The sequence below is a fragment of the Pan troglodytes genome, chromosome 15, assembly GCF_028858775.2.
Source record: "Pan troglodytes isolate AG18354 chromosome 15, NHGRI_mPanTro3-v2.0_pri, whole genome shotgun sequence".
Lineage (NCBI taxonomy): Eukaryota > Metazoa > Chordata > Mammalia > Primates > Hominidae > Pan > Pan troglodytes.
The window spans coordinates 61,694,545-61,713,545 of NC_072413.2; the positions used below are offsets into that span (position 1 = coordinate 61,694,545).

General features: G+C 42.3%; 1 protein-coding gene and 1 pseudogene across 2 annotated transcripts in view; one reads left to right on the forward strand and one right to left on the reverse strand.

Moving 5' to 3' along the window:
* SGPP1 (sphingosine-1-phosphate phosphatase 1) overlaps positions 1-10,364 on the reverse strand; it is a 43,890-nt gene extending 33,526 nt beyond the window's left edge. The window contains exon 1 of one of the 2 annotated variants that reach the window (XM_016926197.3): positions 9,534-10,364. In XM_016926197.3, coding sequence (XP_016781686.3) covers positions 9,534-10,217 — 684 coding nt within the window. In that variant the 5' untranslated portion in view covers positions 10,218-10,364. The remainder of the gene's footprint in view (positions 1-9,533) is intronic. The other variant, XM_522876.8, reaches the window with a different exon arrangement.
* LOC100611987 (eukaryotic translation initiation factor 2 subunit 2-like) lies at positions 10,216-18,576 on the forward strand (annotated as a pseudogene).
* Positions 18,577-19,001: the final 425 nt, after the last annotated feature.

Consider the following 19,001-nt stretch of genomic DNA (forward strand, 5'->3'; position numbering starts at 1 on the left):
AAGCTCAATGACCTCAAAGCAGAAGAAATACAAAGAAAAAGCATGTTAAGGCACATCATTTTTAAATTGCTCAAAACTAGAGAAAAAGAGAAAATTTTAAAACCAGCCAGAATAAAAAATACATATTAAGTACTGGGGATCACAAATAAGAATTTCAGCAGATATTTTGTCAAAAACTATGCAAGCCAGAAGGCAATGGTACAACATAGTACTAAAAGTGCCAAAAGTAGCCGGGCACAGTGGTTTACAACTGTAATCCCAACACTTTGGGAGGCTGAGGCAGGCAGATTACTTGAGGTTAGGAGTTTGAGACCTGCCTGGCCAACACAGTGAAACCCTATCTCTACTAAAATTACAAAAAAATTAGCCAGGCACGTTGGTGCTCGCCTGCAGTCCCAGCTACTTGGTAGGCTGTGGCAGGAGAACTGCTTGAACCCAGGAGGTGGAGGTTGCAGTGAGCCAAGATTGAGCCACTGTATGCCATCCTGGGGAACAGCGCAAGACTCCATCTCAAAAAAAAAAAAAAAAAAAAAAAAAGAAGTGCCAAGAGAAAAAACAAAACTATCAACCTAGAATTCTGAATTCTGTATCTTTATTTTTGGATTCTGTATCTCATGAAAATATTTTTCCAAAATTAATTCAATATATTTTTCAAATAAAAGAGCTAAGGAAATGTTATCACCAGCAGATCTATAGTAGAAAAAATGTGAAAAGAGGCTCTTTAGGTAGGAGAAAAATTATACCAGTTCCAAAACCATATTGGGACATTCTATATCATATATTGGAACATTATACAAAAATAATAACGATGAATTGTGAGCCTTAGGACATATATGGATATAAATGCATGACAAAGAGGGGGCAGGGATAAGTGGAAATATACTGTTGCAAGGTTCTGATGCTATACTTGAACTAATGTAATATTATTTTAAGGTGAAGCAACCACTAAAAAAAGATACAGTTTTTAAAAATCAACATGTGCCCTATAAATATATGCCTACTAGGTACCCATAGAAATAAAAAAAAATAAAAATCTGTAAAGATCAGTAAGTAAAATACCAATAATCTAAGTGAAAAAAAATAAAAGAAATGCTTTGAATAGACAGCTCACAGAAAAGGAAACATAAGTGGTCAATAAACCTATGGAAAGTTCTTCAACTTTACTGATAAGACTAATTCAAATTAAATACAATGTTAAAATTACTTTGTCGTCTGTAAAATTAGGATAGTAAAAATTCATATATATGTATATACATATATATATATATATATATATATTTTTTTTTTTTTTTTTTGACATGGAGTTTAGCTCCTGTCATCCAAGCTGGAGTGCAGTGGCACGATCTTGGCTCACTGCAACCTACGCCTCCCAGGTTCAAGCGATTCTCCTGCCTCAGCTCCCAAGTAGCTGGGATTACAGGTGCTTGTCACCACACCCGGCTAATTTTTGTATTTTTAGTAGAGACAGGGCTTCTCCATGTCTGACCTCGGCTGATCCGCCCACCTCAGCCTCCCAAAGTGCTATGATTACAGGTGTGAGCCACCACGCCTGGCCACATAAAAATTATTTTTTTTTAATTTAAGAAAAATTATTTTGAGGAAGATCAATAAATTTGATAACGTACTGCAACACTGAGAGCACAGGAAACCAGATACTCTCATACATTTCCAGGATGAATGTAAATTAGTACAATCTTTATGACAGGCAACTTTACGTTATCTGTTAAAATTTAAATGCCTACATTCTTTGACATAGTAATGTGTTCCAGTAAACAGTCACTGTGTCATTACACTAGCAAACGATTGGAAAACTAAAGGTATTGGAATATTTCTTGAGGGGAGCGCTGGGAAAATAAATAAATAAATAAATGTATAGAAATAGTCAACTTATTAAATTATGTCATATTAATATATTGGAACAGCATGCAAATGTGAAAAAAATTAGATAGCGCTTTCTCTCTCCTTCTGTTTGCCTCTCTCCCTCTCTCTCTCTATATATATAGAATTAATTTATGTAAGGCATTTTAAAAAATCATAGACACATAATTAGTATTCATTAATTGTTGGACTTAAAAAAAAAAAGAAGGCCAGGCACGGTGGCTCATGCCTGTAATCCCAGAACTTTGGGAGGCAGAGGCGGGCGGATCACCAAAGGTCAGGAATTCGAGACCAGCCTGTCCAATACGGTGAAACCCCATCTCTACTGAAAATACAAAAAAAAAAAAAAAAATTAGCTGGACATGGTGGTAGGTGCCAGTAATCCCAGCTATTCGGGAGGCTGGGGCAGGAGAATTGCTTGAACCCAGGAGGCGGAGGTTGCAGTGAGCAAAGATGGCACCACTGCACTCCAGCTGGGCGACAGAGGGAGCCTGCATCTCACAAAAAAAAAAAAAAAAAAAAAAAAAAAACCATGCTGGGCATGGTGGCTCATGCCTGTAATCCCAGCACTTTGGCAGGCTGAGGCAGGAGGATCATTTGAGCCCAGGAGATTGAGACCGACCTTGGCAACATGGTGAAACCTATGTAAAAACAAAAATGGTACGAAAAACAGAATAGAAAAAAAGGAAGGAAGGATGGGAAGGAAAGAGAAAAAGGAGAAGAAGGATGGATGGATGGAAGGAAGGAAGAAAGAGAGGGAGGGAGGGGAAGGAAGGTCTTTGCAATATATTACTAAGTGATAAAAGCAAGATCCAGAACAGTACAGTACGTTACCTTGTGTATGAATAATAAACTATATAGGCCGGGTGCGGTGGCTCATGCCTGTAATCCCAGCACTTTGGGAGGTCGAGGCGGGTGGATCACCTGAGGTCAAGAGTTCAAGACCAGCCTGGCCAACATGCTGAAACCCCATTTCTACTAAAAATTAAAAAAATTAGCCAGGCGTGATGGTGGACGCCTGTAATCCCAGCTAGTTAGGAGGCTGAGGCAGGAGAATCACTTGAACCTGGGAGCCGGAGGTTGCGGTGAGCCAAGGTCGCGCCATTGCACTGCACTCCAGCCTGGGCAACAAGAGCAAAACTCCGTCTCAAAACAAACAAACAACTATATAAATGTATGTCTGCAAAAGTAGAGACTACCTCTGGGAAGCTAAACAAGAGATGTCTAACACTGAATCCTTCAGAAAAAAAGACCCTAGAAGCTGTGGGACAGAGAAAGAAATGTACTCTTCTTTTCATGTTTCTTTTTTTGAGACAGAGTCTTGTTCTGTCAGCAGGGTTCAAGCAACCTCTGCCTCCCAGGTTCAAGCAATTCTCCTATCTCAGCCTCCCAAGTAGTTGGGACTACAGGCACCTGCCACCACACCCAGCTAATTTTTGTATTTTTAATAGACACGGAGTTTCACCATATTGGTCGGGCTGGTCTTGAACTCCTGACCTCAGGTGATCCGTTCATCTCGGCCTTCAAAAGTGCTGGGATTACAGGCGTGAGCCACAGCACCCAGCCTAATTTCTGTATTTTTAGTAGAGGCAGGCATGGTGGTGGGTGAGCCAAGATCGTGCCACTGCACTCCAGGCTGGGCAACAGAGCAAGACGCCATCTCAAAATAAATACAAAATTAGCCGGGTGTGGTGGCACACACCTGTCATCCCAGCTACCCAGGAGGCTGAGGTAGAAGAATCACTTGAACACAGGAGGCGGAGGTTGTAGTGAGCCACGATCACGCCACTGCACTCCAGCCTGGTGACAAGAACAAGACTTCGTATCCAGAAAAAAAAAAAGGAATTAGTAATAAGGACTTATAAACTCAGGAAAACGTGAATTTCAAACACAAGTATCGTGCTCCATAAAAAAGAGGCAAACCAATTCAATTTTTTAATAAACTGTGTTTCTTTCCAGAATTACCATAGTGATCAATTTTTCTTGGATCTTGCAGCCTCCTCTGGTCTTTACTATGACCTACTTTTGTAACTCTTACTTTTTGCCTTTCTTCCATTTATCTTTTCATGACCTCACAGATATCTTCTTCTATTATTTACAGTAAACAACATTTTGACAGAATATTCCTATGTGTCTTTCTTTTCCAAAGCTCTATGTTTATCAAATTTTTTATTTATATTAGGTGACAAATCAGCATTTGATTTCAGTCAACATCTTCATACATGTTTAAAACACAAATATTTGTGGATGTTGCATATGTATGTACATACACAAGCACAAATTATCTTCTCAAGGTATATAAAAGCTATTCTCGTATTTTAAGAATACAATCATATATTTCAAAAATAATATTACTGCAAGCATACCTTAAAAATCACACACAAAGTGTGATTTAAAATGAATTTTCTATATAAGCTGCTGAGTCAGTCTGAGCCCCTGACACTTACTGGCTAGGTTACTTTGCTTAAGTTATATAATATAACCTCCCTGAACCTCAGTTTCCTCATCTGTAAACCCATGCTAGTAATAGGAACATTGGGGTATTATAGAAGAGTAAATGAGATAAAAGACATTTCAAACAACGTCTGATTCATAGTAAGTGCTTAAAAATATATATTAACAGCTGGGCGCAGTGGCTCATGCCTGTAATCCCAACACTTTAGGAGTCCAAGGTGGGCAGATCACAAGGTCAGGAGTTAGAGGCTAGCCTGACCAACATGGTGAAACCCTGTCTCTATTGAAAAAAAAAAAAAAAAAAATAGCCGGGCGTGGTGGTGCGTGCCTGTAATCCCAGCTACTCAGGAGGCTGAAGCAGGAGAACTGCTTGAACCCAGGAGGCAGAGGTTGCAGTGAGCCAATATCACACCACTGCACTCCAGCCTGGGCAACAGAGTGAGACTCCATCTCAAAAAATAAAAAATAAAAAATAAAAATATTAACAATGCTATAACATTATTATTATAAAATATAATAATTTATTATAATAAAAAGTAGTAAAAGCACATAAAATGAAAGACTAGTTGGCAATGAGTTGTCTATAAAGTAAGTGCTACAGCTAATTTTTAGCAGGGCAAGGTGGCTGACGCCTGTAATACCAGCACTTTGGGAGGCCGAGGTGGGAGGATCACTTGTGCCCAGGAGTTCAAGACCAGCCTAAGCAACATGGCAAAACCCCGTCTCTATAACAAACAAACAAACAAACAAAATTAGCTGATGGTAGTGTGTGCCTGTGGTCCCAGCTACTTGGGAGGCTGAGGTGGGAGGATCACTTAAGCCTGGGAGGTCGAGGCTGCAGTGAGCCGGAATCGTGCCACTGCACTCCAGTCTGAGCGACACAGTAAGACCCTGTCTCAAAAAAAAAAAAAAATTAATCTAAAACCTTCTAATTAAATAAAGTATACAGTTAAAACTGATTACATTCCATATTATTTAAAAATTAAATTAATTCAAGTCAAACAGAGCTTTAAAAATTAAGAAATTTTATTTTTGAAAAGAACATGCAAACATAAATGGAAAAGGAACGTCATATTGTTTATCTTATTCTTCAAAGGACTATTTATTGTCTTTATATCAGATGCTCCTTATTTCTTAATTTTTTTTCCAATTCAGGCTACAAAAAATTCCAATGAATAATATGAGAGCAATAACCATTATCCTAGGCAATGGATCTCAAGTTATTTAATCCTTGGGAAAAGGTCATAACATTTTCTATCCTCCATCACCATAAAATATATATACAAAACTCTTTAAGTAATTACTTGGAGCTATACTATTCCAATCTCTCCTTTGTCTTATAACGTACCTTAAAAAAATTCAGGCAGGGTGCAGTGACTCACGTCTGTAATCCCAGCACTTTGGGAGGCTGAGGGGAGTGGATCACGAGGTCAAGAGATCGAGACCATCCTGGCCAACATGGTGAAACCCCGTCTCTACTAAAAATACAAACATTAGCCGGGGATGGTGGTGTGCGCCTGTAGTCCCAGCTACTGAGGAGGCTGAGGCAGGAGAATCGCTTGAACCGGGGAGGCAGAGTTTGCAGTGAAACAAGATCACACCACCACACTCCAGCCTGGGTGACAAAGAGAGATTTCGTCTCAAAAAAAAAAAAAAAAAAATTCAAAGACTGGAATTTCAAAGAAGCTGAGACAGCAATCTTGAAGAAATACAACTCACTCCTCACTTATCTAATGGGTCAGAATCTCTGGGAAACTTACCCTGGGAAATGTAGAAATCTGCATTTTTAAACAACCCCCGAGTTTGTACACTGTCTTTTTTTTTTTGAGATAGGGTCTTGCCCTGTCATCTAGGCTGAAGTGCAGTGGTGCAATCACAGCTCACTGCAGCCTCAACCTCCCAGGCTCAAGTGATGCTCCCACCTCAGCCTCCCTAGTAGCTAGAACTACAGGCATGTGCCACCATGCCCAGCTGATTTTTGATTTTTTTTCGCAGAGACAGGGTCTCGCTATATTGCCCAGGCTGGTCTCCAACTCCTGGGCTCAAGGGATCCTTCCGCCTCAGCCTCCCAAAGTGCTAGGATTACAGGGATGAACCACTACACCTGGCCATATACTGTCATTTTTAAGTGTAAGTGAGGAATAATGAAACAGAAAGGATTACTTTAAAATGCTCTGGGTGGCGAAACTTGAGCAAATTTCAATGAGGGCAGAAACATTAAGTAGTAGGTAGTAGTGAAGTAGTAAAGCCAAGACAAAGGAATGGTATAGAACTCAGTTTCAAGAGATGTTTCAGCACTCTAGGCATATATAAGTAACCATACCTGTCCCAAATAAGCAGCTGAGGCACAGCAGATAGGCAAGACTGCCAACCAAAACTTATCAGAAAAACACCAGGCTTTCATTATTTAATTCTTCCCCCAGTTTCTAGGGGAAAGGCTTTCTATATAAGCCTCCAATGCAGTACAATACTAATTCACAGAGTAGAGGACCCAAACAGCTGAAGCAAAGGAAGGTACTTTCGTTTTCAATAGATAACAAGGATCTTTAAAAAAAAAAAAAAAAAAAAGGAAAAGGAGGCCAGGCGCGGTGGCTCACGCCTGTAATGCCAGCACTCTGGGAGGCCAGTGGGGGGGAGGCCGATGAGCAGGGGGCGGCTAATATTTTGTATTTTTTAGTAGAGACGGGGTTTCACTGTGTTAGCCAGGATGGTCTCAATCTCCTGATTGAGATCAGGAGATTGCAGAGAGCCGAGATTGCGCCACAGCACTACAGCCTGGGCGACAGAGCGAGACTCCGTCTTAAAAAAAAAAAAAAAGAAAAAGAAAAGAAAAGGAAAAGCTGGCACTTGGGAGGCCAAGGAGGGAGGATAACTTGAGCCCAGGAGTTCGAGACCAGCCTAGGCAATATAGTGAGACCCCGACTCTTAGGGAAAAAAAAAAAGGAAAAAGGTTAAAAAGCCATCTTGTTTTTTGTACTGGATTATTAGTCAAACATTTATAAACACAGAACTTTCATATAAAGGAGGCTTAGGCCAGGCGCAGTGGCTCACGCCTGTAATCCCAGCACTTTGGGAGGCCGAGATGGGTGGATCCCCTGAGGTCAGGAGTTCAAGACCAGCTTGGCCAAAACGGTGAAACCACGTCTCTACTAAAAATCCTTAAAAAATTAGCTGGTGTGGTGGTGGGTGCCTGTAATCCCAGCTACTCGGGAGGCTGAGGCAGAGAATTGCTTGAACCTGGGAGGCGGAGGCTGCAGTGAGCCGAGACTGCACCACTGCACTCCAGCCTGGGCAACAGAGCAAGACTCCGTCAGGAGGCTTTCTTTCAGAACAACTAACCGAAAAATTATGCAAATTTAGAGTGAAAAAATGTAAAATAAGAAATTTAAAGCATTACAAGATTAATTTTAATGTAACTGGTCAGTTTGCACATCTGTAAAATGACAGTTTGAAACTAAGTGATTTCTAACATCCGGTCTACTTCAAAGTCTAAAATTCTATGATACGCAAATTTCTTAAACTTTGAATTAAATATACTAGGTTGTTTAAAAACTAAATCTAAGCTTATTCTGATAATTCAAATAACCCTCAAATGTTAGAATATCAATATCCCATAAACGATTCAGCAGTACTGTTTTCAGACTTCCAGTTAGTATGTGTCCAGAACAAATAAAGAGCAAAAATAGCTATTTTCTCTTACTTTGACTGCTAATACTAATAGCATACAAAATAGCTACTCACTGAGAAGGCATCATAAAAGGCTCTATTGTTACAGAATCCTAAAAGTCTCATGAAAATAAGAGAAACATCATCAGCTAACATCACCAGGCCAAACACAGCTCACTGAAAATCTTAAAATCGGAAATACTTAGATTAAATGAAAACTTCGAGATATTTATCTATTACGCAAAACAGGTAGCACTGCTTCACAATCTGAACATCACCGTATAGCTCCTTTGGTTAAACAGAAAAAAACTTCCCATGGTACTCTTTCCTCCTAATTCTGCCATTCTTACGATGCACAATGCGTATTTTCCATGTACTGTAAGAGAGATGCACTACACAGAAGTATCCATGGGGACAAAATTTTATCTACACTGAAATTTAATGTGGGATAAGTAAGCTTATCATAATGGAGTTTTACACAGAATGTGTATTTCTCAATGTAAAATGATTTTGTGAAGTAAAGGGGGAAAAAATAGAGGAAGTTTATTTCCTTAGAATCTCCATAATTACGCACTTTATTCTTAAAATAAGGGACTGGTCTGCAGGATTAACAAATCTTACAATTCAAAGACAGATAAACAATGGAAGGCCAAAAGAAGTAAGCAAAATAAAAACGATTACCATTAAAAACTCTTCCCTTGGCAGTTTTCAGAGAGGGTTAAAAAAAACAACAAAACTTTCCCTGATTGTCAGGCTGACCCTGCTGTCATATTTGCCATTTTTATAAACCCACTAGTCTGATCAAGAGCCCTATCTTTAAGAATAACTTTTAAACCATGCATTTTTAGAGTTAATGAGGCAATAACACTATAGTATTACAGTTGTAGCTCAACAAGTGTTAGATACTACAGATTAGTGATCCAGAAGATAATCAAACTTTATCAGCAAAGTAGCAACCACACCCCTTAAAAACAGAACTCACACTGTGCTCCATTAACTTCCATAAAGGGAACTTCGATGAAAATCGATTACTTCATTGCTTGGAACTAGCATGTTTGTTTTGGAATTACACTAAGGTTTTGTAAACACTGTCTCACGGTAAAGCTAATGACTTTACCTCTTTCTGAAACAGTTTTAGGGAAGGCACCATATATTACGGTGAAACTGGGTCTTAGTTTACATAGCGATTATTTAAAAAATTCACTTCCACTGTGCATTACAAGAATTAAAGCCGTTTAAAAAACTCAACCAAAGCCCAATGACAATGTATTACTCTAGGAAAAGTGTGTCCTTTGGGTTCTAAGGCATTAAATTGGAATTTAATATTAAAATAGAATTCAACGGCTAAGTATCCAGTTTCCCCCAATCACTTAATTTTTCAAAACCCAGAAAGGGCCTGTTTGCGAGTATTGTGAAAACCTGTGGAAAGAGAGGCTTTGGAGGGGAACGGTCGAATTAAAATAAATGCAGAGAGCAAAGAGAACTCCGAGTTCTTTGAACTCCCCCAGGCTGAACAGGACGAGAAGGAACCTTACCTGCCAGCGGCCATAGGTGAGGAGGATCATAGAAATGGGGATGGCGGTGCCGGACATGGCATGGGTGGAGGGCATGCTGTACTCAGAGTTGTAGAAGACCTCCAACTTGACCACGGGCGGCGAGGCGGGCCTCGGCCAGCGGATGATGTCCTTGGTGCACTGGCCCAGGTACATGACCAGCACCCAGATGACCACGAGCCTCCGGCCCACCAGAGGGTCCAGGTTCCAGATCCAGAAGGGGAAGAACAGGATGTAGAAGAGTTCGTTGCCCAGCTCCGTGCCGAAGCAGAACAGGCAGTAGAGCGGCCAGTTGCTCACGCGGGCCAGCTGGCCCTCCTCGCCCGTCAGCGAGTTGCGGCGCAGGCCGCCCGCGCGCCGCGGCGAGGCCGGGCCCAGCTCGGCCGCCAGCCCGTTCCGCACGCCGTTGGGGGCGCCGCCGCCGTCCGGCTTGGCCGGGCACTGACTGCGGTCGCTCCCGGGCGGCTGGGGGCCTCCAGGCGCCCCTGGCTGCCGCCCTCGCAGTCGAGGGTCTCCGGCGAGAGGCGCCTCCGCCTTCTCATCCTCCCTCTGGTCTGCTGAGCGGCGCGGCGGCGCTTCCACCCCGCACAGCCGCTGGAAACGGGCCACTTTCTGCGGGTCCTGCAGACGCCCAACCAGCTGGGCCAGGCGCTGCCTCAGCGACATGATAACGGAACCCCCGGGAAGGCGGGCCGGCCTCCGGCGCAGCCCCGAACTGTCCGCGCGCTCCTGGCCAGCGGCAGCGGAACCGGCACAGCGCTCTACCCTCCGGAGTCTGCCGGGTGACGGCGCCACAGGCCGCGCGCCCCCGCCCCGCGCGCGCCCCTCCCTCGCCGCGCGCGCCGCGCCCCGCCCCGCCCCGCCCCGCCCCCACCCGGGCTCCCTGAGGGGCCGGGCCGCGCGGGTCCGCCCTGAGCGCATCCGGCCGTGGCTTGGCGCTGAGGATCGGCGGGCGGCCGCTTTGAGGTCCCGGGTAATACCCACCAGCAGGCGTCGCGGCGTACGTCTGGTGGGACGCGGCGTGTCCCCCTGCTCCACCTTCAGCCCTTCTTCCCCGCGGGCTAGTGTCGCCGGATTCCCTCAGCCAGAAGTTGACTTAAAGAGGCCACGATCCTGGTGCCAGCTTGCGCAAGCCTGTGACCAAGCAGCCGGGCATCCTGCTGGCACAGAACCAAATGGTGAATGATCAATGAAGGCGAAGCAACTACCATGAGTTCGGAATCATTCGACTCAAGTAATTAACAAGTAATTACAGAGCTGTCCCAGGCGACTGATGTTCGGAAAACCATGTGCCAATTGACCAGTGGTGACAAGACTACATGTAGATCCCAAGACAGGGCCAGGTGATATTAACAGGTGTGGTCTGCAAAAGAAAAGCCAGCCACCTACAAATTCAAAATACTGTGTCATTTATCAAATATTTTGGTATATGTTAAGGGAGCACAGGTGTTCTTAAGTGTAAAATTTCCTTTTCCTAGATTCTAATACCTAGAGGGCTTGCACAGAATAAATGTAGAGAATGAATGCAGTGTATAGATTTTTGAGTTTGATAACGTTAATTTAGACGCTTAACTTCCCTGTCTCACAAGTTACCAACTTGACTTCTAGCTAGAGCAGTTTATAAGGTCTCTGAACTCCTCAGGTCAGGTGAATGTCTTTTATATATACCTAGAGAGAGAGAGAGATGAGACAGGGTCTCGCTATATTGCCCAGGCTGGTCTCCAACTCCTGGGCTGAAGTGATTCTCCTGCCTTGGCCTCTCAAAGTGCTGTGTTTACAGGCGTGAGCCACCACACCCGCCATGATCAGGTGAATGTCTGTAATTAAAGAATGTGAACTACTTCCAAGAAACAGGCTTGAAATTGTCCCATGTCCTTAAAACAGGAGAAATACTTTCCTTCAGGCGTGGTAGTTCATGCCTATAATCTCAGCACTTTGGGAGGTCGAGGAGGGAGGATGGCTTGAGTCCAGGAGTTTGACAACAGCCTGGGCAACATAGGGAGATTCCACCTCTACAAAAAATGAACAAAAGTAGCTGGGCAGGGCTGGGCACAGTGGCTCACGCCTGTAACCCCAACACTTTGGGAGGCCAAGGTGGGCGGATCACCTGAGGTCGGGAGTTCAAGACCGGCCTGACCCACATGGAGAAACTCCGTCTCTACTAAAAATACAAAATTAGCCGGGTGAGGTGGTGCATGCCTGTAATCCCAGCTACTCGGGAGGCTGAGGCAGGAGAATTGCTTGAACCAGGGAGGCAGAAGTTGCGGTGAGCCGAGATCACGCCATTGCACTCCAGCCTGGGCAACAAGAGTGAAACTCTGTCTCAAAAAAAAAAAAAAAGAAAATTAACCAGGCATGGTGGCCCACACCTGTAGTCCCAGATAACTGGGGGACTGAGGCGGGAGGATTGTTTAAGCCCGGGAGGTCAAGGCTGCGGTGAGCCCTGATTGTGCCATTGCAATTCCAGCCTGGGTAACAGAGTAAGACCCTATCTCAAAAAAAAAAAAAAAAATTTCATTTCGCAGGGACAGGTACTCTCCTCCTCCCACTCCACTTGCTAGGCTGTGGCCATAGAAAGAGGAATAAATCATCACCCATGCTCTCAAGTTGTTCACAGCTTAGGGGAGATAAAGAAAGACAGGACTACTTCTAGAGTATAGAGAAGATGGCAAGTGTAAAACAGACATAAACAGCATGCCTCAGAAAGGAGGACAAGTTTGACTAGGAACAGGAAGAAAGGTGTTAGGAGGTGATCCTGTAGAGCTGGATTGTTTTACAGAGCAAAATATGAATAGGTGAAGAAGCTCATTTTAGGAAGAGAAAGTGAAGGAAGATAGGGATATGCAAAAATGTATTTGGTAAACATTTTTGTTTACCAAACCAGGTACAGTGGCTCACTCCTTTGATTCCAGCACTTTGGGAAGCTGAGGTGGGAGGATCACTTGAGGTCAGTAGTTTGACACCAGCCTAGGCAACATGGCAAGACCCTGACTCTGCAAAAATATTTTCTAAAAAATTAGGTGGGGGCCTGGTGCAGTGGCTCATGCCTGTAATCCCAGCACTTTGGGAGGCCAAGGCTGGTGGATCACTTGAGGTCAGGAGTTTGAGACCAGCCTGGCCAACATGGTGAAACCCCATCTCTACTAAAAATACAAAAATTAGCCAGGCATGGTGGCAGATGCCTGTAATCCCAGCTACACGGGAGGCTGAGGCAGGAGAATGGCTTGAACCTGGGAGGTGGCAGTTGCAGTGAGCCAACATTGTGCCTCTGCACTCCAGCCTGGGCAATAGAGCTAGACTCAGTCTCAAAAATAAAGAAAAATAAAAAAATTAGCTGAGTGTGATGGCACATGCCTGTAGCCCTAGCTACTTTTAAGGCTGAGGTGGGAGGATTGCTTGAGCCCAGGAGTTAGAGGTTACAGGGAGCTACGATTGTACCATTGCACTCCAGCCTGAGCAGCAGAGTAAGACCTTGTCTCAAACAGTAAAAATTAAAAAATGAAAAAAAACACAAAAAACAATAGCATATAGCATAGAGTAGCAAGGGTGATTGGAAATGGGATTACAAAGGGAGGATAGGATTAGGTTGTAAATCCTTGAATACCAAAGGGATTTAATTTTGTAGGCAGTGGGAGCCATGGAAGGCTTTTAGGCTAGGGAGTGACACCATCAGAACTGTGTTTTAGAAAGATAACTGGGAAAGAAATCAAAGACGATTGTCAGAGGTCAGAGAGTGAAGGCTAGGTAAATAATTAGAAGATTATTGCAGTCATCAGGTGAGAAACAATGAGAGCCTGAACTAGGACCTTGGTTCTGGGGGGTTGGAAGGTGGGGGATAGATTTGAATGAAATTTTGGAACTAGGAAAAAATTAAAATGTTTCATTTGAATTCATAGGACTGCAGGCAAATATTAGTCCGTTCCTGGTTAGAACAAACTTGTGTCTAATTTCTTTTTTTTTTTTGAGACGGAGTCTTGCTCTGTCACCAGGCTGGAGCATGGTGGTGTGATCTCAGCTCACTGCAACCTCTGCCTCCTGGGTTCAAGCGATTCTCCTGCCTCAGCCTCCTGAGTAGCTGGGACTACAGGTGCCTGCCACCACACCCAGCTAATTTTTTGTATTTTTAGTACAGACAGGGTTTCACTGTGTTAGCCAGGATGGTCTCAATCTCTTGACCTCGTGATCCGCCTGCCTTGGCCTCCCAAAGTGCTGGGATTACAGGCATGAGCCACCGAGCCTGGCCAACCCTTGTATCTAATATTGAAGCATTAGCAATGTAGTGAAGGAGAGAAAACATGAGAAAAAGATACAAATATATTCAAAGAAGGTGTAAAGCCAGGTATACTAAACAGCTCTGGAAAATGAGACATAAAGTAATCACTCTGTGGAGTAAGCAGAGAGGTGGCATTGGATTCTCTATGAATGGTTCTGTGAAACAGATGATTCGTTGGCATTTGAAGACAAGGAGCATCTTGGTTTATAGAGAGAAGGGGAGAACAGCATCAGGCTGAGGGATTGTGTATGTGCTTTTCTGTCAAAATAATTTGTTTACAAGGGAATTATTCAGATTCATCTGAGGAATTTCCTATTCTAGGGTCTGTTTATCCCAGAGATGGCAGAGGAAGAGGAAAGTATGTAAAACAAAGTAGAGGTGATCATTAGATCCCATGGCTGCATTATGAGTCCTTTAGCGCTGGTATATTTTGTCAGAATGCAATATCCCCTTTAACAGTAGTGGGAACAAAGGTGATGGAGAAATGGAAATTTGACCTATAACTGCACTAAACAGGAAAAATAATACAAGCTGACAAAACTTGAAGGAGCTGACACTGGTGCAATAAATCATTGTTAATGAGAGGGACAAGGTCTTACCTACATACCAAAGAGCCATGGTATAAAGAATAGTAGTTTTGGTGGTTTCTACCCACATTCCCTCTGAAATTTTCCTAATAGAATATCTTAAAATTTAATAGAAGTTTAACTATAGGCCAGGCACAGTGGGTCATGCCTGTAATCCCAAAATTTTGGGAGGCCAAGGCAGGAGGATTGCTTGAGGCCAGGAGGTCAAGACCAGCCTGGGCAATGTGGTGAGACCCTGCCTCTAAGAAAAAGAAAAAAGTAAAAAGAAAACAAAAAAATTTAACTATATTAAAAGATTCAAATATAAACATTCTATGGGAAGTATTTTTATCACAAAGCATACAATTTTAATTTTTTAAATTTTTGTTTATTTTCTGCATTCTCTCAGAATGTGAATAAACATTTTTTTGAAGAAAAAATATTGCTGCCAAGTAGGGATATACTACCTGGGTATGATTCAGTGTCTTTCCTGCAAAGCCAAATAAAGATATCGTATGATATGAGAACTGTATCATATCCATGCTTCATAATTAACATGTTGATTTTCTTATATCCTTCTCTGTACTTGACTTTATTTTTATTTTTATTTTTATTTGAGATGGAGTCTTGCTCTTTCGCCCAGGCTGGAGTGCAGTGGCGTGATCTCGGCTCACTGCAACCTCTACCTCCTGGGTTCAAGCAGTTCTCCTGCTTCAGCCTCTCGAGTAGCTGGGATTACAGGCATGTGCCACCACACCTGGCTAATTTTTGTATTTTTAGCAGAGACGGGGTTTCACCATGTTGGCCAGGCTGGTCTTGAACTCCTGACCTCATGATCCACCCACCTTGGCCTCCCAAAGTACTGGGATTTTAGGTGTGAGCCACCTGGCCCAGCCCTGAGTTTAATTTTATACATTACTAAAATATTTTTTTGACACAGATATTCTATAAAGGTAAAATGTTGCTGTCATTTCTAATGGAACTTTCATAAAAGTAGTAAGGAAACAATATGCAGTCTTAGCCTTGGACATTTTACCTTCCATAGGCAAATTAAGTTTGTACTTTATTATATTGGATTGAGATAAATCACTGATTCAGCTACTTTTACAATGAGGTCAAAGAACTTTATCTTTAGAAATATACATTCTAAGTAATTTACGTTCACAACTATTTTACTTAAAATTATAATATTCATTTTAAACTGAATATTTATTGCCATTAACTTGTTTTCTTTTGCCTATCTGGAACCTAGTTTAATTTTTTATTGTTAAATGATAAAATGTATATATATTGCAAACTATTTGCCATAAATTGTTAACATTATAGAATTTTTTTTTTCTTTGAGACAGAGTCTTGCTCTGTCACCAGGTTGGAGTGCAGTGGTGCAATCTTGGCTCACTGCAATCTCCACCTCCTGGGTTCAACCGATTCTCCTGCCTCAGCTTCCCAAGTAGCTGGGATTACAGGCATGCGCCATCACACCCAGCTAATTTTTGTATTTTTAGTACAGATGGGGTTTCACTGTGTTGGCCAGAATGGTCTCGATCTCCTGACCTCATGATCCACCCACCTTGGCCTCCCAAAGTTTTGGGATTACAGGCATGAGCTACCATGCCCGGCCCATTATAGAATTTTTTTATTTTTATTTTTTTAGGGACCAGGTCTCACTATGTTGCCCAGGCTGGTCTTGAACTCCTGGCCTCAAGCAATCCTCCTGCCTCACCCTCCCAAGTAGCTGGGGTTACAGGTGCAAGCCATGGTACTCGGCTATTACTAGAATATTTGTGATATGTTGATATCAGTAACAGTACATTATGGGCATCAATAAATATTCATTATGAGTATGTTATTTTTGAAAAATTAAACCTATGTTAATTAAATTCTTTATATATACACCTAATGATTTTATCCTGCATCTTTGATTAGTTTTATTATATTTCTCAAAAATAGGATTTCTTCTGAATTCTCAAAAATCTCTGTTATAGCACAAATGTAAATAAAATGTGTGATGTATATTAATAAAATTTTATCATTAATGGTTAACGAGTTTTCTGTCTTCTAAGGTTTTTATGCCTCAACGTTTGAATCACCTTCTCCCAAGGTAAAATTCTAAGGGAAACTTACACAGAGATTGTCTAAAAGTATCCCAGGCAAAAAGCAAAATTAGAACAAAATAAATGAATGATAATAAATGGCCCATCACCCACTTTATTTCTAGCCCACATAGGCTGAGCTGACCGTGGAATTCTTCCTTATCGTAGAGACCATTTATACTCAGTTTTCCTTTCACCAAACTCTGTAATATTTTTTTTTTAATTACGCCCTAAGACTTTTTTCCTCTTTCCTTGTTAACAATTCTCTTCTCAGTCCTACTTTTCTTGCTCTTAAAATCTGATTGGGCTGGGCGTGGCGGCTCACACTTGTAATTCCAGCACTTTGGGAGGCCAAGGCGGGTGGATCACCTGAGGTCGGGAGTTCAAGACCAGCCTAACATGGAGAAACCCCCGTCTCTACTAAAAATACAAAACTAGCCGGACGTGGTGCCGCATGCCTGTAATCCCAGCTACTCGGTAGACAGAAGAAAAAGGAGAAGAAGTCTTTTATGTTAGGTGAGGAAGGGGATACCCAAACAGAGGAAACTCAGCCTTCAGAAACAAAAGAAGTGGAGCCAGAGCCAACCGAGGACAAAGACTTGGAAGCTGAAGAAGAGGACAGTAGGAAAAAATATGCTCCTGATGATCTAGATGACTTGAACTTCTTTAATCAAAAGAAAAAAGAAAAAAAACTAAAAAGATATTGGATATTGATGAAGCTGAAGAAGGTGTAAAGGATCTTCAGATTGAAAGTAATGTTAGAGAATCAGCTGAACCAGAGGATGACCTTGACATTATGCTTGGCAATAAAAAGTAGAAAAAGAAGAAGATCAAGTTCTCAGATGAGGATGAAATACTAGAGAAAGATGAAGCTCTAGAAGATGAAGACAGAAAAAATCATGATGGTGTTTCATTCAGTAATCAGGCCCTGCTTGGGCAGGCTCAGAAAGAGACTACACATATAAGGAGCTGCTGAATCGAGTGTTCAACATCATGACAGAAAAGAATCTAGATATGGTTGCTGGGGAGAAAAGGAAATTTGTCATGAAACCTCCACAGGTCGTACAAGTAGGAACCAAGAAAACTTCCTTATTTTTTTGAGACGGAGTCTGGCTCTGCCGCCCAGGCTGGAGTGCAGTGGCGCGATCTCGGCTCACTGCAAGCTCCGCCTCCCGGGTTCACACCATTCTCCTGCCTCAGCCTCCCGAGTAGCTGGGACTAAGCTCCGCCTCCCGGGTTCACACCATTCTCCTGCCTCAGCCTCCCGAGTAGCTGGGACTACAGGCACCTGCCACTACGCCCGGCTAATTTTTTGTATTTTTAGTAGAGACGGGGTTTCATCGTGTTAGCCAGGATGGTCTTGATCTCCTGACCTCGTGATCTGCCCGCCTCGGCCTCCCAAAGTGCTGGGATTACAGACGTGAGCCACCGTGCCCGGCAGAAAACTTCTTTTGTCAACTTTGCAGATACCTATTAACTATTACATCGTCAGCCCAAACATCTTGCATTTTCGTTGGCTGAATTGGGTACAAGTGGTTCTATAGATGGTAATAATCAACTTGTAATCAAAAAAAGATTCCAACAGAAATAGAGAAAATGTCTTGAGAAGATATATCAAGGAATATGTCACTTGTCACACATGCCAATCACCAGACACAATCCTGCAGAAGGACACGCGACTCTATTTCCTGCAGTGCGAAACTTGTCACTCTAGATGTTCTGTTGCCAGTATCAAAACCCGCTTCCAGGCTGTCACTGGCAAGCAAGCACAGCTCCGTGCCAAAGCTAACTAATTTGCTAATCACTGACTTTGCAAAGCATGTTGTGGAGATGTGGCTGGACAGGTTTGCCATTAGAGTGGATATACCGTTGTATTAAAAACAAGATTAAAAAGCTGCCAAGTTGTTTGGAGAGTGGTTGGTTGGTCTGAAATCCTTGCAAGACGCTGATGCTCAAGCTGTTGACATACTCCTTGCCTACTTTAACAACTATCAGAGAAACGTGCTATGGGGTAAGGAGGTGCTTTTTAAAAATTGTTCATAGACTTCTGTAAAATGCAAGATAAATTAAAGTTATTATAACAGTGAAAAAAATCTAATTGATGCCTTTTTCCCCCAACAATGATTGGAAATATAGATGTCGTACTGGTTCAAAATATTTTTTTTTAAGTTCTCAGGTCTTGAAATCTCCAATCCCATCTGCGCATTCACCATTTAGACATCTTGGTAAGTGTTGACTTGCCCCTAATATTTTGATGTTTATAGTAATGAATATACTAGTGTAAATTCTCAATCAGAATGGAATATTCTAAGTGCTACAACTCTTTTAGAATTTGCCCATCAGACTTTACGGTGCTTACCAGAAAGTTCCCCTGGCCACCCTGCAAAAAAGAGAATGGAATATTCTAGTTAATTAAATTTCCTGAAGAATGTAAACTTTTAATACACTTTAGTCCTTGGTGAAAATCATTTATAAAATGTGTTTAATATATTTTTGAATACCTATTTTCGTAAGTATA